The 27,580-nt window shown below is 46.1% G+C and overlaps 8 protein-coding genes across 8 annotated transcripts, besides 3 other annotated features; 5 read left to right on the forward strand and 3 right to left on the reverse strand.

Annotated features, from left to right (window-relative positions):
* Nucleotides 1-243: 243 nt before the first annotated feature.
* TSTA_057290 (ubiquitin conjugating enzyme, putative) lies at nucleotides 244-1,962 on the reverse strand (the record flags this gene model as incomplete). Its single annotated transcript, XM_002487304.1, has 7 exons — nucleotides 244-1,125; nucleotides 1,174-1,342; nucleotides 1,454-1,550; nucleotides 1,598-1,619; nucleotides 1,677-1,771; nucleotides 1,824-1,857; nucleotides 1,930-1,962. 7 exons carry the CDS (start codon nucleotides 1,960-1,962, stop codon nucleotides 244-246), a joined length of 1,332 nt encoding a protein of 443 aa, XP_002487349.1.
* Nucleotides 1,963-3,587: 1,625 nt separating this feature from the next.
* Nucleotides 3,588-7,994, forward strand: TSTA_057300 (Rho GTPase activator (Lrg11), putative; the record flags this gene model as incomplete). The annotated part of the gene is made up of 6 exons (XM_002487305.1): nucleotides 3,588-3,980; nucleotides 4,052-4,754; nucleotides 4,804-5,454; nucleotides 5,509-6,627; nucleotides 6,677-6,963; nucleotides 7,012-7,994. 6 exons carry the CDS (start codon nucleotides 3,588-3,590, stop codon nucleotides 7,459-7,461), a joined length of 3,603 nt encoding a protein of 1,200 aa, XP_002487350.1. The 3' UTR covers nucleotides 7,462-7,994.
* A 433-nt stretch (nucleotides 7,995-8,427) lies between these two features.
* Nucleotides 8,428-8,610: a mobile genetic element.
* Nucleotides 8,611-9,224: 614 nt separating this feature from the next.
* Nucleotides 9,225-9,440: a mobile genetic element.
* Nucleotides 9,441-10,449: 1,009 nt separating this feature from the next.
* Nucleotides 10,450-10,818, forward strand: TSTA_057310 (uncharacterized protein; the record flags this gene model as incomplete). The annotated part of the gene is made up of 2 exons (XM_002487306.1): nucleotides 10,450-10,532; nucleotides 10,557-10,818. The coding sequence occupies 2 exons, from the start codon at nucleotides 10,450-10,452 to the stop codon at nucleotides 10,816-10,818; spliced, it is 345 nt and encodes a 114-aa protein (XP_002487351.1).
* Nucleotides 10,819-13,232: 2,414 nt separating this feature from the next.
* On the reverse strand, nucleotides 13,233-14,406 carry TSTA_057320 (uncharacterized protein; the record flags this gene model as incomplete). The annotated part of the gene is made up of 2 exons (XM_002487307.1): nucleotides 13,233-14,194; nucleotides 14,247-14,406. 2 exons carry the CDS (start codon nucleotides 14,404-14,406, stop codon nucleotides 13,233-13,235), a joined length of 1,122 nt encoding a protein of 373 aa, XP_002487352.1.
* Nucleotides 14,407-14,696: 290 nt separating this feature from the next.
* TSTA_057330 (26S proteasome regulatory subunit S5A) lies at nucleotides 14,697-16,384 on the forward strand. The gene is made up of 4 exons (XM_002487308.1): nucleotides 14,697-14,902; nucleotides 14,953-14,991; nucleotides 15,040-15,259; nucleotides 15,318-16,384. Exons 1-4 carry the CDS (start codon nucleotides 14,877-14,879, stop codon nucleotides 15,855-15,857), a joined length of 825 nt encoding a protein of 274 aa, XP_002487353.1. The 5' UTR covers nucleotides 14,697-14,876; the 3' UTR covers nucleotides 15,858-16,384.
* A 465-nt stretch (nucleotides 16,385-16,849) lies between these two features.
* Nucleotides 16,850-16,883: a microsatellite.
* A 3,570-nt stretch (nucleotides 16,884-20,453) lies between these two features.
* On the forward strand, nucleotides 20,454-22,089 carry TSTA_057340 (C2H2 finger domain protein, putative; the record flags this gene model as incomplete). Its single annotated transcript, XM_002487309.1, has 2 exons — nucleotides 20,454-21,110; nucleotides 21,176-22,089. The coding sequence occupies exons 1-2, from the start codon at nucleotides 20,579-20,581 to the stop codon at nucleotides 22,087-22,089; spliced, it is 1,446 nt and encodes a 481-aa protein (XP_002487354.1). The 5' UTR covers nucleotides 20,454-20,578.
* Nucleotides 22,090-23,302: 1,213 nt separating this feature from the next.
* Nucleotides 23,303-25,749, forward strand: TSTA_057350 (efflux pump antibiotic resistance protein, putative; the record flags this gene model as incomplete). The annotated part of the gene is made up of 4 exons (XM_002487310.1): nucleotides 23,303-24,124; nucleotides 24,183-24,562; nucleotides 24,615-25,044; nucleotides 25,099-25,749. The coding sequence occupies 4 exons, from the start codon at nucleotides 23,303-23,305 to the stop codon at nucleotides 25,747-25,749; spliced, it is 2,283 nt and encodes a 760-aa protein (XP_002487355.1).
* A 477-nt stretch (nucleotides 25,750-26,226) lies between these two features.
* Nucleotides 26,227-26,813, reverse strand: TSTA_057360 (uncharacterized protein; the record flags this gene model as incomplete). Its single annotated transcript, XM_002487311.1, has 2 exons — nucleotides 26,227-26,661; nucleotides 26,691-26,813. 2 exons carry the CDS (start codon nucleotides 26,811-26,813, stop codon nucleotides 26,227-26,229), a joined length of 558 nt encoding a protein of 185 aa, XP_002487356.1.
* Nucleotides 26,814-27,580: the final 767 nt, after the last annotated feature.

Raw genomic sequence — 27,580 nt, forward strand, 5'->3', positions numbered from 1 at the left:
GGCCCGGGTGGTATGCCCCTAAGCTTAGAGTAGGGGTTCCGGGGATAAACTAACCACTAGATATTCCTTTCTAGGCAGTGATTCACATGATATCTTCTTATTGGCTGGCCCTGTGGTGTTTGCACTTTGCTAGCTTAGAAATTTCTCAACCTCTTACCTTCCTATTTCCAACAGATCTCGCTACCATGGATGGCCTAGCCCTGACAATCAAACATTAAGAGGATTAAAGCAACAACTCGGTATCTAAGATGTACTATCCTCAAGAGACCGCCGCAGAGCTCGAATATACTTTTTCCGATCTTCTGGGGTCCCCCAGAATAATCTCGAGGCCTCCAAGTTCACTGTAGTCCTCGGGTCAAATGGCGGAGACTCTTCCTCAATCGTCTGCACAACAGCCTCAATGTGACACTTCAATTCGCCGGGACGGTTCGTATGGTAACATAGCATCCCGCCCTTGGAGACGTGATGATGGAAAATGGGCTTCTCGAAAAAGATTCGTGGCTGCTCCTGGGGGAATCGTGGGCTAATGTGAATCTTGATATTAAACACCCCGCCGTCAAGATGTGTTGAAGGACAACCAAAATAAGTTATTCCCCAGACAAAAGGATTGTCGTCAACCAGAGAAAGATGTAGCGAAGAGTTCTTTTGTTCTTCAAAGTCTCCCATGATTTGCTGGAGCTGAGTTGATAGATTACTGGCAATGCACAAGTCATCTGTTTTCGTCTTGAGCCCCTCGATAGCCCATCGCTGTGTCTCCTTCATTATTTCGTCTCGGATTCTTATTAGACGTTCTTTTAGGTCTGGGTAGTTGAAACATCCTCTCATCGTGTTAAGCCGGTATTCGAAACGCATTTCCCGAAAGGGATCGTTCAACTTGACCTTTTCAGACTCCACGTCGATCGTGTGCATGTAAGATTCATAGTACCACAGAAATCGTCGCTTGCGGAGGTCATCAAACGGTTGAAAGCTCTGTCTTCGTTTACTTTTTTCCTTCTCGGCGTTATTGGCATCGTCGCTATCATCTTTCATCTTATCGGCATCATCCACCCCTGGCATGGTCTTGCTGATGTTTAGGGATTCTTCGAGAGGTTGAATCACGGCGATACGAAGTGTCTCATGTTTGATCTAAGAGAAGTCAGACATAGATAATCGGGGTCGACTCAATATAGATACCTTGGCAACATAGTCGGTCATTGCTTGCCTGTCCTCGTTACTGTTGGCATCTTCATATCCAGGTTCATTTTCGTAAGGATTCGAAGACATGAGACTCTGAATCGAGATCAAGACGGACTCCAAACATTGTGCTGATGACCATCCTTCCCCTTCCTTCCCAGGCCATGTTCTATGAATGATTAGAACTTGACGGGATATCCAGGATTGGACATACGTACCCGAGGATAGACCTGTTCACAGAGTAAATATGAAGTTGTCAACATTCATAGTAGAAACGCACAAGCAAACCTTGCCACCGGCATAGATGTTAGGATTGAATCGACATCGACCAGAGTTCGTCGTCAGCGCAGTGACTTTAGGAGGGTTTCCAGGATAATCTTAAGATGTGAGCACAATATGATGACAACTAGAACCTGCTTCGCACCTTCTGGGAAATTGACTGAGAACTATCGTGATACACGAGACATTAAAAAGTGCCTCATGCAAATGATCAAGAGACTAACCTCGAAGAAGCCAAACTCGTATGGTGTACCTGGAGGTCCCACGATCAATGCTTTTATGTTTCGAATATCCGACTCTTTGTATGCGATGGCCAAAGCTAGCAATACAGTCAGCGGGATGATCGTGTTACTGGGGATTGAATCACTCACACAAGTCGTTCCCTTTCTCAATTTCTGACACCTCCTAATAACCACGAGTCTGCTAGTCAGATAACTGGTGATTCACTAACAGTTTGAACCAGAGATGAGAACGTACGCGTGTAATGCGAAGAATAGATTGATGTGACATGGTGAGAATGTGGTATTTCTGGTGAATTGAACGAAGAAGGTAAAGAGGTTTAAGAGGAGACAGCAAGACAGTCTACCATGATATCCTCAATAGCAGAGAAGGAAGGCACAAAGGATGCTGGGGCTCCCCATCCATGCAGTTACCTAAACAATGCAGCATCTTTATTTTTGACGATAAGTACCTACATGATGGTCTAGTTGAATGGGCAGTACAGAATTATGAGGACACAAAGTGACAAGCGATGGTATTTCTGTCTTCTCCTGGCTCATGCTGCTGAGCATATGTGGTTGCTAAAACAGAGCGCACAATGCTCTGCAGGATCTCGTTTCATGATGCTAGTACCAGACTCTTCTGATATATCTCATTTGCAAGATACTAGGACAGACACTGATAAACGACTCGCACGATACCTAGATTTCAGCCTCATCTTAGGTCGAATCGAATCAACTGGTAAGACTCGCTAAGATATCGCACTCTTCGCTGATGTAATTCTTCCATGCTCACACCATCAGACCGATTTGCCAATTCTAGATACCAGCCACAAAAATCTGTCGTAAAGCATGATTTTGCCGACTTGTCTGGTGACGTGTAAAAATTCTGAGAATAGCTTCCCACTAGTGAAGCTTGGGCTTTGGACGAGCGATTTAGTCTCAGTGGCAGTCTCAGTGCTCAGAGCATAGCCTCAATCACTCCCAAGGCATGGCGATAATGATCGGCGAATGGTGAGGACACATTCATCAGTAGATCGAAGTACAGTGATCAGTGTAAGCATAACTAAGATGTCAGACAGTAGTACGAGGTTGGAGGAGAGAGTTTGCATAGTTGGCGGGGAAGCCCCAGCGGTGTTCACGTGATTTGGTAGGCTTAAAGTTGGATTAGGCTCAACTTAGGGGCATAATAACAACACTCCATCTCCTCGACGTTCCTTTACAACACTACAGTTATCAGACGCACGTGCTTCGACGATTTTCAATATCCGTCGAATATACGTCTCGCCTGCTGCTGCGCACCAGAACCGCGTCCTGGAATACCCTCAGCACAATCAACTGTTTGTTTCCCAAAAGTTGCTCCGCCGCTATATTGTTGTGTCTCACTCCAATTCCCACCGTACCTGAGTCTGGCCCCCCTCGGCTCCCCGCATCCCTAAACAGCCTGAGTTTCGACGAAAAAGCGCTGCGGTTGTCGCTTAGATTGTTCAACTCTCGTTTCTGACAATTCGCCAGTCTCCATAGCCACCGCGATTTTCCTGTGTTGTGTCCTGCCTCCTCTTGGCGCCGATCACCCGTAGACCGTATGCTCGCTCGCTCGTGTGTGTACATGGCCTGACCATTGACCAAGTATCAGCAAAACGCTTGATTTTCGATATAGGAGGAACAGACGACTGAGGAAAATAAGGTTGTTTTATACGGTCTAGGATCGTCTATGGCTTAGAGGAAGTCCTCCACTTGTTGCTGACTGCGGCCCTCTTTCGTGTTCGACGACCCCTTGTTCGGCGGTCAAGGTTATGAAACACTGTCCTAAACGCTAGAACACACAACCAGCAGCGAAGAATTGAAGGGATCGGGCCGTGTTTACCAGCAATATATTAATTTCTTAGGAGCAGATCGACACCTCACACCATCATCATGCCCGATCGAACCTTACCCGACATTCTTATGCCGGGAAATGGCGGCTCTGGAAGTCCTCGTCCCTGGGGAAATGGCCAGGGATCAAATTCACAAAATAACTCGCCAATATCTCCCATTGAAGGGCATTCACCTTTTGAACGCGCCCCGCCAGGCGGTACTCCCCTATCCATTGCGGCGCCTGCGCCAACATATCAGCCTGACAACCGTGTTGGGAGAAATCCTCCGGAATCCGAAGAAAGGCACGAATCTGATGAACAACGTGATATCTCAACACCCAGGGAAAGGTCTCGGCCAAGTCGACGCACTTGCAAAAAGTGCGGCGAACCTCTGACGGGACAATTCGTGCGCGCTTTAAATGGGACGTTTCATTTGGAATGCTTTAAATGTCATGTATGGCTTATATCTTCTAGACTTCTTTAATTATTCTGTGCGAAGATCCGGTCGCTAATGATTCTCGATAGGATTGCGGGAAAGTTGTTGCTTCCAAGTTCTTCCCCGTCGACGCCGAGGACGGCAGCGGACAATACCCACTATGTGAGACGGATTATTTCCGACGACTGAATCTCCTGTGCCATGAGTGTGGTGGTGCATTAAGAGGATCCTATATCACAGCTCTCGATCGCAAATACCATATTGAACATTTCACTTGCTCAGTCTGTCCAACTGTCTTCGGTGCCCAAGACTCCTACTACGAACATGAAGGGAATGTGTACTGTCACTATCATTATTCGACTCGATTCGCTCAAAAGTGTAACGGGTGCCATACTGCGATCCTCAAACAATTCGTTGAAATATTCCGTAACGGTCAGAACCAACATTGGCACCCGGAGTGCTACATGATTCATAAATTCTGGAATGTAAGACTGGCACCAGCCGGCCAACTTCTGGACAATGAGACACCAGATAGTGAAGCAACAGATCTTGACCGTGAAATGATCCGAAAACGGGAAGAACAGATGGAAGAGAAGGTTTATAAGATTTGGAGTATCTTGTCGACATTCGAAGAATCATCGGCTGCTTGCATATCGGAGATGCTTCTCCATGTTAGCAATGGCGCTTATATGGATGGAGTTTTAGTCGCCAAGAGCTTCATTTCGCATGTAGAGATTCTTTTTGCGGCTATAGATATGCTGGCTGTGCTGTTGAAAGAACAAGGATTGAAAGGTGTGTATTATCATACCACAAAGTATGAAGTGACTAACAATATATTTAGATCTGTCATACGCGCGGGAGGCAAAATTGTTGTGCAAGAAAATTGTCGCTTTCTTTTCGCTTTTATCAAAGACACAAGAAACTGGAGTGAGGAAACTTGGCGTTACACAAGAGCTTCTGTCTCTGGTTACCGGTCTCGCTCATTATCTTAAGCTTCTTATTCGTATTGGCCTGCAGGGTGCTTTGAAGCTTGAACGAGAAAGAGATACAGTCCAAGGTCTTTTCGGATTCCTCAACCATCTAGAGGGCAGCCTTCAAAGTCTCAAAGTTTCCGAGGAGGCACCGACAGATCTTATGTCTGGCGTTTCTACTTTGGCAGATCAATACTCTGATTGCTGTACAGCATGTAAAGAGCCTATTGATGATGCGTGCATTATACTGGATGACAAGAGGTGGCATATCAAACCCCCTCACCTCGTTTGCAGTAATTGCCAGAAAGACCTTACTGGGGACCTTTTGGAGGCCATGTGGAGTGATAAGGACCACCGTTCATTCTGCAGTAACTGTGCTCTTCACTTAGGCCGAGCACCGGATGCTCGAGGCGGGTTCAAAAACGTCACAAAGCTTGTCCAGTACGTATTTTTGTTGCAAGTCGCACTTGCGAGGCTACTCTCCGTATTACGATCCAGTGGCACCCTTCCACACAGCACAGGTAATGAATCATATCCACCCCCATGATGGCCAACAAGCTCATTAATTTCGACAGACGACCCTAATCTCAACGAGTATGATGCAAACGAAGGCCACCGCGTGGAAGGCGGCGCAGGATTAACAGCCGAAGGCGGCCCAAGGGCAGCAAATACTCGCTCTAAATCTTTCACAGTGGCATCCTCTAAGAGTGAAGAATCATCCTCCTTAGAGCAGACGGTTGGTGAGATGCGTCGGCTGAGGTCTATCCGCAATGAGAGAACTTTGTCTACTACCTACAAAAAGGCACGAGCATCAAGGATCATCGACGGCCCTGAAGGAAGGAGTGTACGCCCGGGATCCTCAGGTGGTGATGGTACCGACCCTAGGAATCCTGGTTTTCAAATAATCGAAGAGAAGGACTCGAATGGAGAACCGGTGAATGAATTACATTTCGGTCATCAGGATGCACTGACCTTGGACGATATACCTCGTATTGTGGCTGCAGAACAAGCCAAAGAACAGCGACCTAACGCGTCTAGATACGCCGGGAGTAATCTTGTTAATTCAGAGGATTATCAAGCTAGGTATATTCCAGGCCATCGCCGGGAAGTGTCTGGTGGTCCAGACCAAGTTCCTAATGACAGCTCCGGGATGAAACCGAAGAAATACTTCTCAGAACTGACTGCTCTCGAATACTTTATTGTCAGACACGTTGCGGTGCTTTCTATGGAGCCACTTCTGGAAGGCCACTTTAATCTGGAGGAGCTATTGTCCTTGATCGAATCACGCAAACCTACTGTATGGAATCTGTTTGGACGTGCATTCAACAAGGAGGGCAAGAAGGTCGGCAAGAAGAAAGGTGTATTCGGTGTCAGTCTTAATATTCTCGTCGAAAAAGAGGGCGCCGAGTCTACACATGGAGTTGGTCCGGGTGCCTTGCGAATCCCTGTCCTCATTGATGATGCCGTGTCAGCAATGCGGCAGATGGACATGTCGGTAGAGGGAGTTTTCCGGAAGAACGGCAATATTCGACGATTGAAGGAACTGGCAGAATTAATCGATAACAAATACGAACAAGTCGATTTGAGTCGCGAGAGTCCAGTTCAGGTGGCTGCTTTGGTGAAAAAATTCCTTCGTGAAATGCCAGATCCTCTCTTGACATTCAAACTTCACCGTCTTTTTGTTATTTCACAGAGTAAGTTTTATCTGTTCTGTTATTGTAATTGTTTACTTATGCTGCGCAGAAATAGCCGACCCCGAGAAACGAAAGCGCATATTGCACTTGACCTGCTGCTTGTTACCTAAGGCTCATCGTGACACGATGGAAGTTCTGTTTGCTTTCCTGAACTGGGCGGCTTCATTTTCTCATGTGGACGAGGAGTCTGGCAGCAAGATGGATATTCACAATTTGGCCACTGTCATGACACCGAATATTCTATATCCTAATACGAAGACGGCTAGCATGGACGAGAGCTTCTTGGCTATTGAAGCAGTGACCACCCTGATTGCATATAATGATGTCATGTGCGAGGTAAGCAGGCGCACCATCATTCTCACGGGCTATTCTGACATTATTAAGGTTCCCGAGGATCTTCAATCGATTCTCAATGACACGAGCTTCTTTAAGGACAGTGCCGATATCACCACCAAAGAGATTCTCAAAAGATACGGTGACTTTGGCAAGGGTGTTGTTGCTCAACGAGTGACGCCGAATATTGAAAGTGGGTCCGGATCTACTCGTGGCACTAATACGCCCGTCACAGCTCGCATTGAAACCGATCCTTCGCAAGCAGCAGCATGGCAGATGCAAAGCTCCGTTCGACATGTCCAAGCGTCAGGGGGACCAGCTTATACGGCAATGCCTACCAATCATCAAGGAGGCGAGAATGGTGCACCGGAACAATATCGCGCTCGAAGTCCAAGTACGGACAGTCAGAGGCAAGCTATGGGCCAACCTTCCGAAGCAGATGCCGAACCGCTTCCGTATCGTCCTCATCCCGGTACAGGGCCAATGGGAGTGGCTGGTTGACCAGTCAAGATGTCTTTTTCAATTATACCACAGCGCACGTTTTTCCCTTTTTATTTATTTTCTTTTCTTTTGCACGGGTGCAACATTTCCCAAACAGTCTAGCGTTTTTGCTGACAGTGGGTGCTTGCTAAGGAAGAAGGCGTTGATTCGTATTTACTTAGTAACGAGGCCATTGCATTGGTTAGCCAGCATGACAGGCGTGAAATAATTTCTTCTTCTTTTGTTGCTTTGCTTGGTTTTTTCTTCGAAAAAAGAGGGTATTATGCAAGCGCAACCTATTTCGTTTTGTCTTGTCTTCTTTTTTTTTTTTTCGTTCTAATATTCTCCCTTTTGGAATGGGCATGGCCGAAGCATTCCTGACGCTGTTTTAATTTCTCTCTTCTCTCTTTGGAAGGTGAAGATTATATTCATACTTGAGAGAGTTATGCATCGCAAGTTTTTTCGAGATGCTTTACTTTATAACCCTTTTTTTGTTTTATCCACTGCTTGATACGATTCGATTCCCGATAAGAGGCTACTTTACTTGTTATAGGAATCTAGAAGAATTTTCTTCTTCCAAACGATATTTTAGGTTTCGCATACTGTCATGGTTTTAACAACCTTCTCCATATTGGGTGTTAAATGGTGCCGTATTGTTTGATATGATTTATTTTGGAGATTAGAGTGAGTCGGGCGATGTTAGGTTAGTGATATCTACTTCAGTTGGGGCAGGTAATTTTTAGTATGATTCTTAGGCGGTCAGGCTCCTGGACTCACCGCCTTTTTGAATAAGATATTGAATATCTTGTCTGATTTGAAGCTTAGATATTGATATTTAACAATCAATATGGCCACTCCGAGGTTACCAGTTCCCCTAGGGCAGCCAGCGCAGCAGCCCTTGAGGCATCTGAGCCAAGGTAGAATTCAACACAGCTTAATAGGGATGAATGGATCCGTGTATTAACCCCTCGAGGTGCTGGATTTACATATCTTCAAGATTGGATTCAAGAACAATAACCAGATGATAAGCAGCTTTCTTATGATCGACTACGTGAGGTTGTACGAGCTGCTTGGGATGCACTGCCTGAGCAGTTTTTGAAGGAGCTTATTGATTCCATGCACGCTAGATGCCAAGCTGTAATAGATGCTCAAGGTGGTCATACAAAATATTAGATTAGTAACCAGATATGACTGGCAGAATTCATTGGATTTCAACCCCTGTAAGAAAATCGCACTTAACAAAATTACCGGCCCCAATCATAGTAGGTACCCGTGCCGCTAGCGCTCGACCTCACATACCCGTGCCAATTCGCACCAACCCCCTCCGGGTGTTAGTGGTCACCGGTTAAAACATAATATTTGTTAAAACAACATTTTTAACTATACGATCAACTAGATGCCTAAAAACCACATAAAAAAGATCTGGAGATCTATAAAAAAAGGAAATTGCTTAGCAATCATATCTACAAAATAAAAATCAAAAAATTACCGTGTTGGTGCGAGAATTCGACGCGCCTTATCGCCGCTTACTTGCTCGCGTTCACAGTCAAACTTCATATCAAGATCGTCCGCCACCGAATATCCTATTAACAGATTGTAAAGAATATGATCACAGGTCACGTGATGACTAGTGATTCCGAGGCTAATTATAGTCTCAACCCCTGAGTTGTATGTAACTAGAGAAAAAAAGAATACACAGAGATTCAACGCATCGAATCAACTCCTTATCAATACTAACAAGCAACTGATCATTAATCACTATTACTGAATGATATCAATCCTCTGAGTCTATACGATCCATTCACCGAATTCTTTACACAGATGATCAAGAACGCGCTGTAAAAGCATGGGTTGAGCATCTAGATCTTATAGGAACGCCTCCTACAAATAGAATGATTATGGGATGCGCGAACGCAGCCCTGGCGCGTGCAAATCCGCACCTATCCCCCCCGCCCTCAGTTGGCCCGAACTGGATATACCGTAAAAGAAAGCCATTTTTGTGGTATGGAAGACAGAAGACCTCAGACAGTGAGGCTCAATACATACAATCTTGCCAGTCATTTCTTCTTTTCTCATCCTTGTAAGCTACTATTCAGGATTGGCCTGAAGTTAACCCAGCAATCCGACACGACTCGAGTCGATTGCTCACGTGAGAAATGGCATTCTACTTGATAATGAGGAAAGAGGTAGTATGAGAGTAATTCTGGACTTGATGTCACACAACTGCTCATGTTTCCTACGTATGTACCCCGAGTCTTGCCTGAAGCCGGGCATATTCATAACTAGAAGTGAAGAGAGGTAGTTATTGTTGACAGTATACGTAGAGTTGCTATTTTTTGTAAGCATGAAAAAGGGTGCATTGGGTTTACACTGGCTTCGCCGTAGATTCTGATCAGCGTACGAGGCAGAAATGTACACAGGACTACGGTCTTCTCTGTTGCTCTTGGGTGATAAGATATGCGCATCAGATTGGAATCTTCCAAATACTGCTACCTACCGCACTAGGCTATAAACAAAAACCCCCGGCGAGCAGTTTTGGAGGCGTGGTCTCGCAGAGTGCGTGAGGATTCGGGATGGATTCCTGGGTAGGGGGTTTGGACTCAAGTTGGACAAGCTTAAGAGATTTTGTCCAACTCAGAAAAAATGAGGGAATTGTACTCGCTCGAATGTTGTTCCAACCTTGTCATGTTCGTTTGTTTATCATTCCGAATCTCTGTGTCACTGTGTATAACTCTACCCACGAGTTGCTACCGAGGCTTAAGGAAGATGGTAAGTAGAACCTCGAGCTCTAAATCCCACGTATTTGCTCATATACATTGACTAGGTAAGCATCTGTGCGTCTCACCAAGGTCAATGCTGGAACCACGAGTATGCCGGCTGATGTTTTGAAGAGGCTATTATTTTAGAACCAGGAAGAGTCTTCCATAATCGTTCTTTCTTACTACGAAACAAACAAGAGAAAGACATCAAACTTCCCAGAGCTTTTCCGGAACGAAGCATATCACAGCCATGGTTAAAGCAAACGACACCATTGCCATCATCATCGCGCTGTTCCTGACAATTACTATCGTCGGCTCTACATTGGCTTGTCGGTACTGTGTGCTGGTCGATCCCAGGACCGTTACAGATACGGATACAGAGAAAGGAACCACCTCCGATGACCACGGCGGTGGTCCCGGCGATGCTGAAGCTTCGATAGGCCAACAAAGTCAACCTGTTCAGGTGATAAGAGTTCCTCAACAGCCTGCTCAGGGCAGTAGTGTTAGAGCTCCCGGGAATGTGGTTGGTGACCGTGGTGTTGTGGTTCCTGGAAGGGTTGGTCAAGATGGTGGTGTCAGAGTGGTCCGTCATCCACAAACTGCCCAAGTGACTGTTTAAATATGCATACCAGGACAGAGCGCTCGAAGTCATTGGATCGGTTATTCATTCACTTGGAAGGCACCTTAGTCAATTAGTATTGGATGGAGTTTCGCCGGCCAGATACAACATGCATGTTTGATGTTTCTCTACCCAGGTACGAAATATTGGATCATGTTTGTTACATACATGAAATATCTCTGCTTCCTACCAAAAGATACTAGAAATAGGGGAAGCTGCTCATAGTTTGGTCATGTCAGAATTGCAGTCACACTGGATAAGATCAGACAGCTGCTTGAGTCACATTAGAGTCGCCCCTTATTAGTTTTGTCATCCTCGGAGCCATCACTAAAAGGACCATATTTAATCTTCAAACTCTCCCCAGAGACCATATTTAATGTCAATTTCCTCATTTAACCTCATTTAACCAAACGTGTTAAAACATCTTTCCTAAAGGCGGATAGGGTGCTTGAAAAGCTCACATTCATACACTTCTTTCTCTTCCATTGCAGTTGCAGTCAGCTAAGATTCCTAAGGCAGAAAGTTGGTGCACACAGCAGAAAGTCCTGAGGATATCGCGCTTACCATCAAAGTTTCATTCCTAATCAAACCATGGACTCATATTCGGACGCATCAACAACGGCTAACGAGCTTAGGGGTCTGCGAGAGGAGAACAAGATCTTGAGAATACCGTCTCAACGAGGCCGCCTTCAAAATCATGAACTTTTAATACCCCATGAAGCATATAATATACGGAGATATAGGAAAGGAAGTTGGCAGTCTCCAACACGAAATTAAGCGGTGGAGTAACCTCGTCAATAAAGACTTGAGAATGAAGTCTCCACGCTTCGATACCATATTTCGCCGAGTACTTGACCGCAAGGACGGAGTATCAGTACTTCGTGAGTTTAGTATTTCTGAATCTAGGTATAAAACTGATTCTGAATGGATGATGTGGCTGGGCAGGCTTAGCACCTGCATTTCCGTAATTTTCGATCATCACATTGGGGAATATCTCTATAAGAACATCTTCAACGAGACGTATACCTTGGAGTGTCCGAGGACTACAAGGGAACTTTCGATGGAATACTTTCTGTCATGAAAAGCGACAGTGGAGAGAAAGGTCCGCAATACCAATTTGGTAGAAATTCTATTGTTTGACCGAAATGTAGACGGAATTTTTCTGGCCAACAAATGGAGGTCGGAAACCGTCATATCGTTGACAAAGACTCGGTCTTTTCAGAGACATGATGAGGAAACTGTACGGTGGACTAGAAGAAAGTCTCATTCCGTGGATCGACTACGAAATCCTTGAGCCGTATATAGACACTCTTAGAGCCAAAAGTGGCTCAAAAAGTAGTAGAAATATACCAAGAGATTACGTGCTCTACTCATGAGTATCGGGTTTGGACTCCCGGACCATCAGATCTGGTGCGAGGGGTAATTCCAGACGAAGACATGCTTGATGCTTGGACGTTCATAGATACCGTCACTCGGTGGTCTATTCATGAGGACTTCGCAGGTGTGTTTCTATGCCTTTACCCTGGCATATACCAGCTAGAATGCCAGGCGAAGAGAACCTACTCGTAGCGCAGCCTGTTGTCCTAGTATATGACCACGAGAATGATCCCATCACAAACCGAAGTCCTACACGACAATCGCATTCTCAGAGTACCTCAGAAGACCGGGCGAGCTGTCCCCATACTCATCAAAGTTATACCCGATAATCGCAATCGCGGAGCAGTCTACAAGGCCAAGACCGTCGCTCACAAAACCGTCGAAGTGAGACTCGACAATCACATTCTCAGCGCAGCCCACAAGACCAAGTGAGTCGTTTCATTACGTATCGCAGTCCGACTCGACAATCGCAATCTCAGAGTAGTATACAAGAAAGCCAAAGAATATGCTAAACTCCTCTCGCGCCAACTCCGGAGAAGTTCCGAATGAGAGTCGCCACAGGCATATGGAATGATTTAAAACTCCAGCACCTAGGATTGAAAAGACATAACCTCGATAATAGCGCCCACATCGAAGAAGAAAGTCCGCGGAAGCTGAGGCTGGCTCATGTGTGAGATGGGTGATGGGTAGCCATCCGCCAAAATCGAAGGATCATAAAAAACGACAAGAAACTTGCAACTATGATTCTTCAGTCAGTCCCTCAATCACAATCAAGGATACTTGATTCGAGGGAGGTATATAGAAACAGAGTCAATAAAACTTGACAGTGCATTATAAGGATCTCACTGATTTTATAAGTGAATAACAAATAACGCCCTGGACCTTGCGGCAGTTGTAGAGAAGAAAAAGAAAAACCCAAACAAGTCTAAAATGGACTAAGCACATGCAAAACTCCTTGCTGCGGAGGTTATTTAAAAGACCACCGGGAAACCGACCCACCCTCCAATTTATCATGGTATAAGATAAACACGAAATCATCATACTTGGGCGCGTTTGCGGAGGACCCTGCCAGTAGCAGTTGTATCCTTCTTTGCCGCAACAGCTGCGCGCTTAGCCGTTGCTGCTGCAGTAGGACCCTGACTACGGGCCACTGCTGTTCGCCTTGCAGCTGCACTTGACGCGGTTGCAGTAGCTCGCTGAGTGCTTCTATTAGGCTTGACAATCATCGTGCTGGAAGACAGGTTGGATGATGTAGTGCTGCTGCTCATATTCCGATTGTGTTGTCGCGTAGCAGCTGGCGACTTGGGAGCGACTGGGTTAGCTGCCTTTACAGCGGTTCTCTTGGGTTGAGTAGTCATTTTGGTCCTCCGGACACTTGGCGTTGGAGACCCGTTCTTTGATTCAGGACGTGTAGCGCGAGCGCGAGCATCCTCGATCATGGCCTTGAGAGGACTAGAAGGCTTTAATGGCGAGGTAGGCCGCGACAGATATGAGCCCTTGGTGGGAGATGTGATGAGCGGCGATTGCTTGTAAGTTCGGGAGTTTGATGATTTGGGTGACAGAACTTTGGTCTCCGCGTCTCTTAAGACTTGGGATACGGATCGAGGCTGGCTAGATGCAGCTGGATTACCGCGCTTCTTTGGGTTTTCGAGCGTTATTTGCGCGTCAGGGACTGGTGCGTTCTCTTTATCCAAGTAGCTGCCACCGGCACTTGTCTTTTTCGGGCGACGGGGTGATGGAGACTTAGCCGCAGCGAGGGTTAGATATTCAACATCTTTAGGTATTTTCGCCGCGTTTGCACTTCGCGGAGCCTTTGAAGGGATAGCCGACTTCTTCGGGGATTGGTGTTGAGGGGCAGTGGCATATTTATCGAGTAATGTTCCCATAAGAGTTTTACGCAAGGCCATAGGGATGCGATTTACTCGCCTTTCAATCCTTGATCGAAGATCCTGAGCCTGGAGTGCATATTGGGCGCGTAATCGGCGAGCTCGTTCTGTGACTGCAAACGGGTCAGGTCATGATAGCTACTTTATGAGATGGAAATGACGCACTTTCTAACTGCAAGTTATCAATCAGCGTCTGTTTCTGACGCTGAGTAATCTTCAGTTTCTTGTGAGCAGGACCGTTGGAAGGCGTTGTGACTGGGTCCTCGTGGAGAGCGTCGCGGTCTGGGTCTGGCGACTTGCGTTTCCTTGTCTCGATGGCAGACATTTTGGTTGATGTGAGTGAGGTAAATCGTATAGAAGCACTATATCACTGTTCGGATAGAAGATTACGGTTGACCTGGCCGGAATTGACCGTAGGAATGTCGTAGTTGTGGAGGAGTCGCGCGTGGAGGAGTATTGTGCGGGTGGCGCGTCTGAAGTCGAGAAGTAAAGCGATGATGTAGAGACGAAGATGGGCGAGTAAACAAAGAGTGGACTAGCCGAAAGTGGACTAGCGCATTCCCTGACTTGGCGGCGAGCTTCATCATCATCAGCAAGACCCCGTTCCTTTCTACTACCATCTCAACCAAATCCATCGCCAGAGCTTTGTTTTTAGACTTATTCCGAGCTACTTCTTCATTCTCTTCTGCAAGTCAATTAGAGAGCATCACGTCAACCCTTGCCCTGTCTCTATTCGCCTCTTATCTGCCCTCTCTGAGCTACAACCAGAGCTTCTAGCTCGGACCCGCTGTCAAAATGGTTTTGGAAGCGACGATGGTTATGTGAGTTTCTCTGCTAGTCGTATTGCTTGATGCATGCTGACTCTTATTAGTGTCGATAATAGCGAGCCTAGCAGAAATGGTGACTACACGTAAGCTCCATCTGTCCTACAATCGCATCACCTGGCTAATCTCAGCAGTGCTACACGATGGCAAGCGCAGATCGACGCCGTTGGCGTTATTGTCAATGCAAAGATTCGGGCGAATCCCCAGTCTGCTGTCGGTCTCATGAGTATGGGTGGTAACGGACCAGAAGTTCTTTCGACTTTCACCGACGATTTCGGCAAGATCTTATCAGGACTGCACCGAACCAAGATTCACGGAAAAGCACATCTCGCATCTAGTATACAGGTCGCCGGGGTATGTCACAACAAGTAGTTTACAATCCGAGTTTGTGTTGATTCCTTGACGATTATAGTTAGCTCTAAAGCACCGTTCGGAGAAAGCCCAAAGGCAACGAATAATCGTCTTCTCGTGTGCTCCCGTAACGGAAGACGAAAAGACGCTTATCAAATTAGCCAAGCGAATGAAGAAGAACAACGTATCTATCGATGTCGTGGCATTCGGGGATCTGGATTCAGACACGACTAAGAAATTAGAAGCATTCGTCGAAAACGTCAAGGGAGGTGACGGTTCGCACTTAGCTATTATCCCTCCCGGCCCGAATCTACTCAGCGAGGAGCTCCAGGTTACTCCTATCATGGGCGGCGAACCCGGTGCGGGTGTCGGTGGTGGAGACGAAGGTGGTGATGGATTCGGATTCGAGGACGCCGCGGAGAACGATCCCGAGCTCGCTTTTGCCCTGCGATTGTCGCTGGAGGAGGAGAAGAACAGACAGGAGAAGGAAAGGCGAGAACGTGAAGAACAGGAAGGTAAATCTTCGTTGGAGAATATTCCCGAAGAGTCCAAAGACGGGGGCGAGTCATCCAAAGATAATGATAAGATGGACACAGCGTAGGTTTGTTCTTACGGAGACGCAGTACGCATTCGTCAGCTGCATGTCTTAGGACTTACTGAGCGTTATTAGTCCTAGCACACATGAATGTAACCTTAGATAGTATACATCGATGAGATTTCCTCCTCACGGCATGCGCCGATGTCAGAATTTATGTATTATTCTCTAAATGGGGACGTTTTATAACATGTTATGCTCTCCCCCGTAGCCACGTGCCCAAATGCCGATCAAAAGCCTCACATCGCACCGGCATCTCCAACTGGTAAAACGGATTCTTCATCACATAATCTGCATATAATTCGTATACTTTTTTCATGACTGTGTCAATATTGGTCATTAATGGATCCGTGAAAAGGAGAAATTTCGTGCCCGTCTGAGTCTGGAAGCAGGTCAAGCGAAAGCGATCGGTTTCAAGGACCTCGATTCCAGATTTCGGTTGGCCGGGTTCTGGTAGTGACCAGCTCGAGGATACGTTGGGTGCGGTAGGCGTTGATGATGAGGTTGTGGTATTGGTCGTGGGTATTCGGGGGGTTATGGATCGAGTAATGGCGTGGACGCTGTTGAAAGAAATCACCAGTTAGCATATCAATTCATACAGCTGCTCCTATGTAAATTTCAATAAGGGAGACGAGCCCGTGAAATGTTCCGGCTAGGACGAGGTAGTCATTTGTAGAGAGCTTTTGTAGGCCAGCTTGAAATTCTCGTTGATAGATGAGTCCGCCCGCTTTGTTTATGATGATGAGTGAGAAGACGGCCCTGAGTAGATAGATACCGGAGTCAAAAATAACAGGTCAATTGAGCTGAAGGATGAGTTGAGTACATACATGGTGCCGACTGATAGAACTGTACTGAGTCTATCTCTGTGCGAAGAGCTTGCCTTGTCGCCTGCGCGGCATCACTCTGGTCTCCGTCGCTCCTTCCTCCCGTTGTTGTTGGGTTCTTGACCGAAGAAGTGTTCGATCAGGGCAACCTTAATTCAACGTCCTCTCTGACCCTCTTTTTCTCTCTCTTCTTCTTCTTCTTTTTCTTTCTGTATCTGTTGTTCTGTTGCCTCTCGATGTCTGAATTGACTACATCCTACTATCTAAGTATTGCAGCTCTGAAGCCGTGATAAGCGGGACAGATACTTGGCGGCCCGCTGACCAATGATCTACGATCTACACACAATGGATGTCCGTCTCAGAGAGAATACGTTACTGGACAGACACCTCAGTACATGTCTAGAAGAATTCACCCCGGAGTGAGCCGCAGAGATGCTCTATGCAGATCGCAATTCGCTCTGGCCCCATGCAACTGAATGTTACGCTATGCAACAATATGCAATGAGCCGATAAAACATTCAGTGGCTTACCTATTGAGAGTGCAGTACGGGGTGTCTCGGTCAGTCTCTCAAAAGGGTGTACACATGCATTGCATATCTGACTCTCCGTAGTTGCGTCATGATTAAGTCCCAGTATGCGCGGAAAATAGTCGATACATAACCCACTCAATCTCAGACTCAACATTCCGGCTATCTACGGCTGGTACGTATCACTGATGGTTGGGATGATGATTCAGCTTGAGGCGGATGTGAGGCATCTCGCCAATGCATCTCAGTTGATCTAACTCTCACTAAGCCACTGGGAAGCCACTAATCACTAACTAACTATTGCGGAAACTACTACAAAGTAGGTTACTTAGTTCTGACTATTTTCTGGCACTGCATACCCTGGTTGCCCAGGTGAATGTTAGCTTACTCTCGGGCAAAATGGCGTTACGCCTTGTACCCGGGTGAACGATCGACAATGTGTATCCAATAGATGAACCCTCCTACCGCCCGAAAAATGGAACACTCATCATTCTGTGCTATGTTAATCGACCTAGATTTTCAATCAAGCCAACGAACATGATTTGTACGACTCCGCAGCCTGTACAGAGCACACTCCTATCTTGAGACTTGATCGTGGGTAGCGTTAGCGTCGTCAGCTCCGACTTGGATGACGATTTCTTCCTATCTTCAACGGACATGCAGGTCGGCTGAATGAATACATATTCATGATAACACAACTCATCAGGCCCGAGCAAATCCGGAATTGGCTCCTTAGCCACATGGGTTCAAGGCGGCAACGCGGCATAGCCCCATGTGCCAGTGCAAAAAGAACGGGAAGTTTATCAGCAGGTTGTTCTGGATCTGAGTACATCTTTCTTCATTGGCCCTGTACCTGGCCCACTCTACGGTGATAGACCCTGTCATAAACAAATTCAACTAAGGTAAGCACGTAGTCTGGAACGTGGGCGGCAAGCACATCTACAATCTTCATTACGTTCTGGTAAACTCATTTGGTACATGACTCGGAAACGAGGTACACGAATTACTCAGGAAACGGCGCAAAAGCAAAAACCATAACACAATCACTTCTATGCAGGGGTGGTGTATCACTACTGGTCAATGATTGTCGAATCAAGGATATTGCTCAGCTCGGCATCCGCACTTCTACGATCCATGGTTATTCCCGGGAAAATCTATCCTACCTATGGCACTGCCATCTTGGAGATCTAGAAGCATACGAGCGCATTGACGAAAGAGGGAGCAGAAAGAAAGGAATCATCAATCGCTAATCGCTGCTACTTAGTGAAACATTGCTCCTGCATCTGCCGCCCAGATATTCGGTCGTCCAAATTCGGAAATCTGCTGCGAGTGGTGGTTTTTGTACAAACTTGCATGTGTAGGCTTGGGGCTGACTGAGACTCCAATTCAGGTGATCGAGGCTTTACCTGCCGTTAGCACAAAGTATAAGGTGGCACGGTACATCGACGCCGCCTCCTCTCCTCTTTCCTCTTTCCTTTTTTCTTTTTGTTGGTCATGCGAAAGTATGAAATGTGCAATTTTAGACCGTACTTTAGGGTGTGTGTGGATACTGGCTAATGTTTTTATCAGTACGTCTAGCGCCTATAGTCATAACACGCAATTAGGCGTCCGGAGTACCACCAGTCTACTGTACGTCTTATGCAGGGATCACGAGCTGAACATCCCTAGTTTCAACTTTCGAGAGGACCAGGTATCTGTCTCGTGGCGATCTCGATGATTCCCCACATCAAGCCCGGGGAAGAATTTAGGCGTATTAGTCTGTTCTTAGTTGGCTACCATCATCGGGCTTGTCGCGCCTCCGGCGAAATTGTCATTAGACTTTAGCAATTGGAGGTCATCCGGGCAACCGGGGTAGGTTTGATTTCATGGCTAGCACATGGCAGTGACCTTGTCATTTCCTTAGTGACTGATATTACGCATCGCTCATATCGATCATTCAGCTTCGAACTAGCGTCGTTGCAAGGTGAATTTGGATCGCAACCATATTGGGACCGCAACCTTGGGGTATTGATCGGTGAACCTGGCTGAATTCATGATAGCGTACCCATAACAAGCCTACTAGGTAGTACTGTCTCGACTTTCAGCCACCTGGAATTGGTTGACTATTGTGGCACAGATCGTACCTTCTAAGTTCTCATGTAAGTTGTAACTCTCCGACAAGGTCATCACGGGGTACAGAGTACTAAACCTACGTATCTAGCGCAGTGAGCCACGCACACACAAACAGCGCGCAATCGGTCAAGGCAGACTTCCGACCATGTATCCAATCATTTGACGCGCTAACTTACGAATTGCTTAAATTAGCCAGTGTCGTGATTGGCATTTGACGCTAGTTATCTCTTAGCAAGAGAACTATTGCTACTACTACGTACTTAGTAGATCGTCTATACACTCCGGCAGACCTTTCGATCGACCCGGGTGAGGGTGAATTACGTTCCCTAATCACTTGCCCTCTCGATAGACAGAGGTCTAGTCGGTGACTTATTTTCGTCTTCTCAGATTGCGGAACAGGGAAAAGAAAAAGAAACAAAAAGACAACGCCAAACAACGCTAAACAACGCTAGACCACGTTTCTGCATATATGGCCTTTGAGGACATGGACTTTATCATTGCGTTAAATAGGCTTGATTACTGGCGATCTTTCATTTCAGCTTTCCGAATTACTTCCGTGGCCTCTGTGGCTTGACATGACTGTATGCATTATATACAGAAACATGCAGGACCCCCTTCTCATATGTGGAACTGCTCAATTCGGCAATTGTATACTCAATACCGTGTGTCACTAGCGAGTAGTCCTCTACAGACTGGCGTCCAATAACTAAGGAGATGAGATGCAGGCACGGGGAGAAAACGTAATCACCAATCAAATGATTTGATTGAAGGAAACGCCGACGAGGGTCCATGTTGGACGATGAGAGTCCGTAGTGAAGTTAACCGGTAACTAGCTGTCTGAGACCCAATGCGGCTCAAATGACTACAAATGGTTGGCCCAGGGTCTGCCTATACGACCCGGGAACTTGTTTCCATTTGATTATTTAATGGACGATTGCAAGACTAGCAACGTAAGGAAACCAAGCTGCAAGCCACTCGACAAGCTACTACCTGATTTGTCAAACTTGATTGAAGCGACTGGTTTAGTATGAAGACTAGACGAGGTGCATATCTTTTTATGAAATGCGTGGAGGAGGGTATGAAGACCAGGAGATGAAACTATATAAATAAGTCATCTGGCTACTGCCCATCAACCGGGTAAATATGGGTGTCGAACAACGAATTTTGATTCCATATTCTCTTCAAGGACAGCTAAATTGTCCCGTTTGTTTGCACAATCACCTATCATACGAACTCAAACTCGATTTACGTACCAATCTCGGCCATGACTTGGGATGCCTCGTTCTCTCCACTATTCCCGGAAAATGACATTGGAAGTAGGATGATGCCACACTTGGCCTCTCCACCTTTGGACACAATCCATCTGCCGATGGAAGTGGAACAGCAACACATCGGTCATTCGTTTAACTTGGATCGAAAACTACGTTTGGAAAAGAACATCCTTCCCCTAGAGAAATTTGCCAGAGGATCTCCATATCTTGATACCAAGGATTTTCATGACCTTTGCCATGATCCATTCTCCCGAGTCATTGGAAGGGATACTGCCGGTGTTGAAAGTTTCTACGACCATGCTTGCACTGGTGCATTCAATTATCCATCGCCGTCGTCCTATGGAGTAGCCGCTTTGGATGTTTCTTCCATATCTGGGACTGAGCGGTCCCCTAGTCCACGGGCCGTAGCATTTGGATATTCACCCCCTTGTTCCGTGGATGCTGGTACGAGTTTTCCCAGATTCTGGAGTGCTAGTGGTGATGCTGTTGGATACGGCTCTGTTAAGCCGCGCGATGTTCACCATGGTAAGTCCTTCCTCATCTGGATTGAGTGTCGCGAGTAACTTACACCTTCCTTTGTTGATGCGCAGATGCAATGTATGCGGAACCGGTAATCACAGTACAGCCGAAGGTGTCACAAATATACGACCCTTGTGGAAGCCTCTGCCCCAGCCAAGGTGAAATCCTCAACGACGATGTTGACGCCGATGGCGAACTTGATGCATTGTGCGTTGACTGCGAAGAATCAAAAATGTCGCCAACTATTTATAAATCATCGAAAAAGATGTCACCCAAGACGAAGAAGAGCCTACGCGATCGCGATGGTAGTCGGAGAAGCGCAGCGGTCACAGCATCACCCCTAATGCCAAAGTCGCCTATTGTCAAACGCGTTGCATCACGCAAATCCAGTCAAAGCTCCAAGAGCAACAAGGCCCGAGGGTCAGTCAAAGAGATGGACTTGTCCGCCACCGACCCCGCCGCCGCCAATCGCATGTATATCTGCAGCTTCAAAAGGTACGGATGCGACAGTACATTCAGTGCCAAAAACGAATGGAAACGACACATTTGGTCACAACATTTGAAAATCGATTTCTATCGTTGCGATCTCAAGGGTTGCGATGATACACACAAGGGACCGAATGATTTCAATCGCAAGGATCTATTCATCCAGCACCTCCGACGAATGCATACCCCATGGCCCGGTAAAGCCCCTCCTTCATCTGCAGAGAAGAATGACTTTGAGGGTACGCTTGACGGACATGCTGTTCGGTGTGTGCACAAGTTACGTGATCCACCCGCTAGGACGAACTGTGCTGTTTGCGGGAAGGTGTTTATGGCCTGGCAAGATCGCATGGAGCATATGAGCAAACATTATGAAAAGGACTCACAGTTTGAGGAAGTCAGAGATCCGGACCTCGAGGCGTGGGCTCAACGTGAAGGTATACTGACTCCGAGGGGATCTTCCTCGGATGCGCTCATTTTGGCAGAGAACAAGCGTCGTTGATCGTCTCTTATTGAAGCCTTTCTTTTGTGGTATTAATGACTTGTCTTGGATATAGTTGCGGAGCTCTGGATACCCCATCAATATGGACACATCTATGTAATAACGACGTGATGGAATGTTTCATTGATACGATTATACGAATAGGATGGATATGGTTTTGGGTGTTTTATGTGACATGCTTTTGTTTAATATCTGCTTTCTGTCATACTACTACCGTCATAGATAAAGTTTCGGTTTTGGGGGTCTGTAATAAGAATGATAATGTGGCTTATGCTGTGCTCTCTTGATCTTACAATATACGTTATTAATTTCTAGGGTACAAAATGGCTGATCAATTGAGAGATTTATTCCTTTATGAGATACTTCGATGACTGCGCGGTGCTTAACTAGTTCATGAGCTACCTTTTGCACGGATCAGAGGTAGGGTGAACGATCAATCGATGAATCAAACGACATTAAAAAATATCTAATCTGACAGAATATTGTTCTGTTAACCTTTATGTAAACATATATTCCCATTTCGACGATGATATTCTCGCTGCAGCCCCCACGTTGGTCAGCGCTGACCATCTGTGGATCTGATGGTGTTCAGTGGAAAGTGTCATCTGTCGTGGTACATGATGCATGTCGAGTATACAGAAAGTTTCAAGATCTGCCATATGACAGATTCTAGGCTTTTATTCTTGCATGCTCGGTTTTCCGATTCGGCGGGGTTGGATGGATTGATATTATTTTACGTGAAGGTTTTCTGAAACATTTGGCCCGCACATCCACCTATGGATCAATGTCATCTTTCTGACAGGACTGGCATTTGCCATGAAAGAGATGTAGAAAGTTATCTATTCATAGATATGTTAATCAATTTAGTTACTTGGTTGTGTTGCAGACGTAAGGTCAGATCTGTGTGGTGACCACTGATCAGTGTTATTCTGACTTGCCCATGTATACTGGTGGCAAGAATTAAAAATCGGCACACCCTGGCAAGTCCAGATGTCTAAAGTAGCTGGACATGAAATAAAAAGCTGGTGTGTGAGAATTGTTATGAGTGTCATATATGATCTTTCGATATTGCAACGATTTCAACTTATGTCTGCACTCCTATGAGTAGTGTTTGAGACTTTGAGTAGCTTTGCTACCTTCTGGATATCTCGTTATGCATACCAACTACGAGAGCAGTGATATACCCCAGGAACATAGTTTCTTACAACCAACCATGCAGATGCATCTGACGATTTCAGAAGAATCAAAGTGTTTCGTCAATGACGGGTCCCCTATTGACCGATATGGTCCTTCATTGAGAGTGGTTACTGATTCCAACGTGCACCCGAGACTCGCTAGACGATCATCATGCTACTCAAGGGACACAGATGGATGTTCTATTTATGATTATGAAGGATTAGGAATGCGAGAGAATGATAGAGAGAAATACTTTAACAATACTATCACGGGGGATATCCAACGGCCAGCAGAGGCTCATCTTTCGGTAAATTCTATTCAATACGCGACTCTGAATGATGATCTGAGCAAGTTGATAATTCAGGGACTGAGCGACCCGTACAAAAGTGAGATAAGCCAGGTTTCTGGTCAATATGAAATGATGGAAGTCAATTCCCCGCCGGGCCAGATTTTTAGCAATTCGGCGTCGAACTTGAAGCCTATATACCCATTGCGCATACTGACACCTAATCCGCGGCCACAAGGTCCAATGTTATCTCCCTATAAACCAAATTGGGAGACTACAGGATGGCCGAAAACCAATCCACTCATTGGAAGACCCTCTGAACCACCTATAAGACCAGAACGATGGAGTGCAGCAAGCCCATCATTAAGAACACCGAATATTCTCGTCAGCCCCTTCAAGAGTCCGCCGAGTATAGTCACTGAAAATATTGCTGCTAAGAGTGCATTACAACTGCATAAGCCCTCGACTAAGTCAAACATCCTTTATTCAAATTCATCTTATACATATCCTACAAAGAAGGAGGGGACACTGGTGGTTATTGCTGTTTACCTCATGATGTTTTGCACCGCGATGGTACGTATACATTTTACATCTAATATATAGAGGTAGAAAGACAGCTGATATGCAGTAGGACATGGTAATACTCTCAACCTCAGTCCCCACCATAACGAGTCATTTCAGCACCATTGAGGACGTCGGATGGTACAGCACATCCTACTTTTTAACAGCCTGCTCAGCCCAACTCCTCTTTAGCAAATTATATCAATTCTATGCCTCAAAACGGATTTATTTAGTAGCTCTCGTGTTATTTGAGCTTGGATCACTTGTTTCCGGAGCCGCGCCTGTTTCGGCGATGCTGATTTTTGGTCGTGCTTTGGCTGGGTTTGGTGCTTCTGGTGTTTGGTCCGGGAATATAATGATATATGGACAGTGCGTGCCATTGGGTCGGAAAACTGTTCGTATAGGAATACTTTTTGGTCTTCCTAGCGTTGCGTTGGTAGTAGGACCCCTGTATGTCGTACCCGTTTCTTGGATTGTCTAGGAACTGACTGACATGGATAAGAGTTGGTGGCGTTCTCACACAATATTCCTCATGGCGTTGGTTTTTCTTCATCAACATACCTTTCGGAGTGATATCATGCATTTTGATGCTGGCGTCGAACTGGGGCAGTCCTTCAAATGAAACAACTCGATCAACGTTCCAGAATAAACTGCCGTTGCTGGACGTTGAAGGTTGTCTACTTTTTCTTCCTAGTATTATCTCCCTATTGCTTGGCTTACAATGGGGAGGCGTCAAATACCCGTGGGGTTCGGCGTGTGTTATCGTCGCGTTCACTGTGTTCCTCGTGACAATTTCTGGATTCATTCTTATCCAAAGGTACAAGGCTGACATTGCGAGTATTCCACCATGGATAATTTTAAATCGGAATGTTTATAGCGGGATGTTGGTTTCTTTTTGCCTGGGGGGTAGTATAGCCCTCATGGTGTATTATGTATGTCGTTCATATATGATCATCTCATAGGTATTCCTGTGCTGACACTTACAGCTTCCCTTATGGTTCCAAGTAACAAAAGACGCCTCACCTTCACACTCAGGAGTCATGCTGTTACCCCTCGTCCTGACCACGGCTATAACATCAATGGCAATCGATAGCCTAGTCAAGCTTGTCAGATACTACACTCCTTTCCTTGTCTTTGCCTGCGTTATGATGTCTATCGGGGGTGGTCTACTCACAACCCTACATGAGAGTATCCCGACATCTGCATGGATCGGTTACCAGATCCTCTTCGGCCTCGGCGCAGGGTCCGGTATACAGCAAACCCTGCTGCATATCCGGTCTTCCTTCCAAAAACCCCGAGATATTGCTATTGCCACATCACTAATAATATTTGCACAAACCCTTGGCGCTGCCTTTGCTATCGGGATTTCTCAGTGTGTATTCGAGAATAAACTATCCAATGGCATTCAGGCAGAAAGTCTAGGAGCTGTTGGTGTGCAGAGACTACTTCATACCGGAGCTACAGAACTGCGAAAAGTGCTGAATGGGGAGGATCTGGATACGGTGCTCCGTTTGTATACTAACGCCCTGGACCAAGTGTTTTATGTGAGCCTGGGATTTGCGGCTGTGTCTATATTAGGTACATTGATGATGGAATGCTGTTCAAGGGGCAAAAGAGCTCCAGTGGTTTTTAACTGACGAGGATACTGAACAAGAAGAATGAAAATGAAAAAAAAAGCAGATAATGAGGAATAAAACTAGCTTTACCCTAGACATTGGTCCTTGGAGATCCATGGATATTATACATGGTAAAGAATTTCCTAAGTAGGAAATATTTGTACAAAGTATAGGCCGAAGATGCAACGTCTCTAAGTCCTGAAGTGGCCACTTGTGAATTCAAAAACATAGGCGGTGCAATTCGTGGTATGGTCAATGGGGATAGTCAGGGTATCGCTGGAGAAGGGATATGAAGCTGCTCCCATATCCACAAGCCCATAGGTTGGCATATAATGTTCCTTACCGTTGAAAACCCACGTGTGAAAATGAACAGAGCCGGAACTACGGAGGCCAACCTTGCTAATATTCTCCACAACAATTGTCCAGTTACATGTCGCAGTTTGGGTCCCCGCCAAAATGTGAATCGTGCAGTCTCTTTCGTCTGCAGTGGCATAAACATCAAACTGGAGGTTTGTCGCCCCCGGTATTATCTACACGAACTCCAGTCATGTTCTTATAGTAGTTTTGATAGACGGTGTATTTCGGACCGGGCATGTAGCCAGTGGCGGTATACTTGAAGGGGTCACTTTTCGTCAAAAGGTTTGCCATAAGATCGTGAAGAGTATTTCCACCTTGCCAATTACCGCGTAGAGCGTGAGTGTTGTATCTCTTGAGCTGTGAAATCCAGAAAGCTGCGCCGAATGGGATCTGCTCCTGGAAAGAAGCATAGTCGTTTATAATTTGAGGTCTTTCCGGAATGCCGTACGAGCGAAGCATGGCAACAACAGATGGATAGGCATTGGTAAGATCGTAAGCTGACTGGGAAGTCCCAGTACCCGGACCGGCTTCAAGACGATACTCAATCTGGTTTGGAATGGTGTTGTTACCTGCAATCTACTCAAACAAACTACATAGTAGCCCACCCAGATATTGGTGTTATGCGGATCAGCGGCCAGAGTTGGACCTGAAATCTTCATTCGATCAAACGCAGGGTTGGCCCGAATCAGTCTGTGAGTGCGAACGCAGAGGTCGATCCATTGTCGCATACTGCGAACCCAGAACCAAGATCCGTTAGACTCATTCCAATATCCGAAACGAGATCTTCTAGGGCATTTGACTTGAAGATTTAAGTCGTTTGATATCAATTGGGTCACAAACTTGTCATAATCCTCCCAATCGCCGTTATCACCTAGCTAGACTGTCGATGAGTTTGCCTGATCAGTACCCCATACATCATGAGGTAGCAAGATGAAATCTGCGCCAAACCCTCGGCACGTTAGTAAGACAAGGTGGAGTTCAATCTGCCATGTTAGTTGGAAAGTCCCCAAATCCAACCACGATTTGGTGCGACTTCCTGAGCGCTGCCAGCTCGGCCGTAGTTGAACTTGATATCTGAATAGAAATGCGATTGTATCTGACCAAAAGTGTCGGGTATGCCATAGATGAAGCCCGAAGCAAGGTGTTTGGACTCCCCTCTATGCGCGCCAAGATCTAAGAAGGTTGTATTGCTGTCGCCCCTCGCTGTAAGAAGGGCAGATACCGTGGGTAGAACAAGTAGAAATTTCCCAATTGTAGATTTCACCTTGGCGGACCTGTCAAGTTTCAGCCGGGTAGAGATAGAGGTGAAAAGATGTACTGATGTTTCCTATTTTCCATACCCTGTACATTCTCATGACCCCTGACGGCTTCTTATAGTAGAGATCGGCGAGGTTATATTTGAACAATCCATCTCTCCTAAAATGAGATTTTACACATCCAGTAGGAATCCTGTTCTGTATAAACTCCGGTGGAGTTGGATACTCCACGCTGTCTG

This window comes from Talaromyces stipitatus, genomic scaffold (assembly GCF_000003125.1).
Source record: "Talaromyces stipitatus ATCC 10500 scf_1105507295487 genomic scaffold, whole genome shotgun sequence".
In the NCBI taxonomy this organism is placed as follows: Eukaryota; Fungi; Ascomycota; class Eurotiomycetes; order Eurotiales; family Trichocomaceae; genus Talaromyces; species Talaromyces stipitatus.

What these genes read in the sequence shown, in the direction of transcription:
- TSTA_057330 (XM_002487308.1), top strand. Translation starts at nt 14,877, where the DNA reads ATGGTTTTGGAAGCGACGATGGTTAT. An exon ending in TTGGAAGCGACGATGGTTAT is followed by an intron (nt 14,903 to 14,952) that starts GTGAGTTTCTCT and finishes GACTCTTATTAG; the next exon opens with TGTCGATAATAGCGAGCCTA. An exon ending in CTAGTATACAGGTCGCCGGG is followed by an intron (nt 15,260 to 15,317) that starts GTATGTCACAAC and finishes TGACGATTATAG; the next exon opens with TTAGCTCTAAAGCACCGTTC.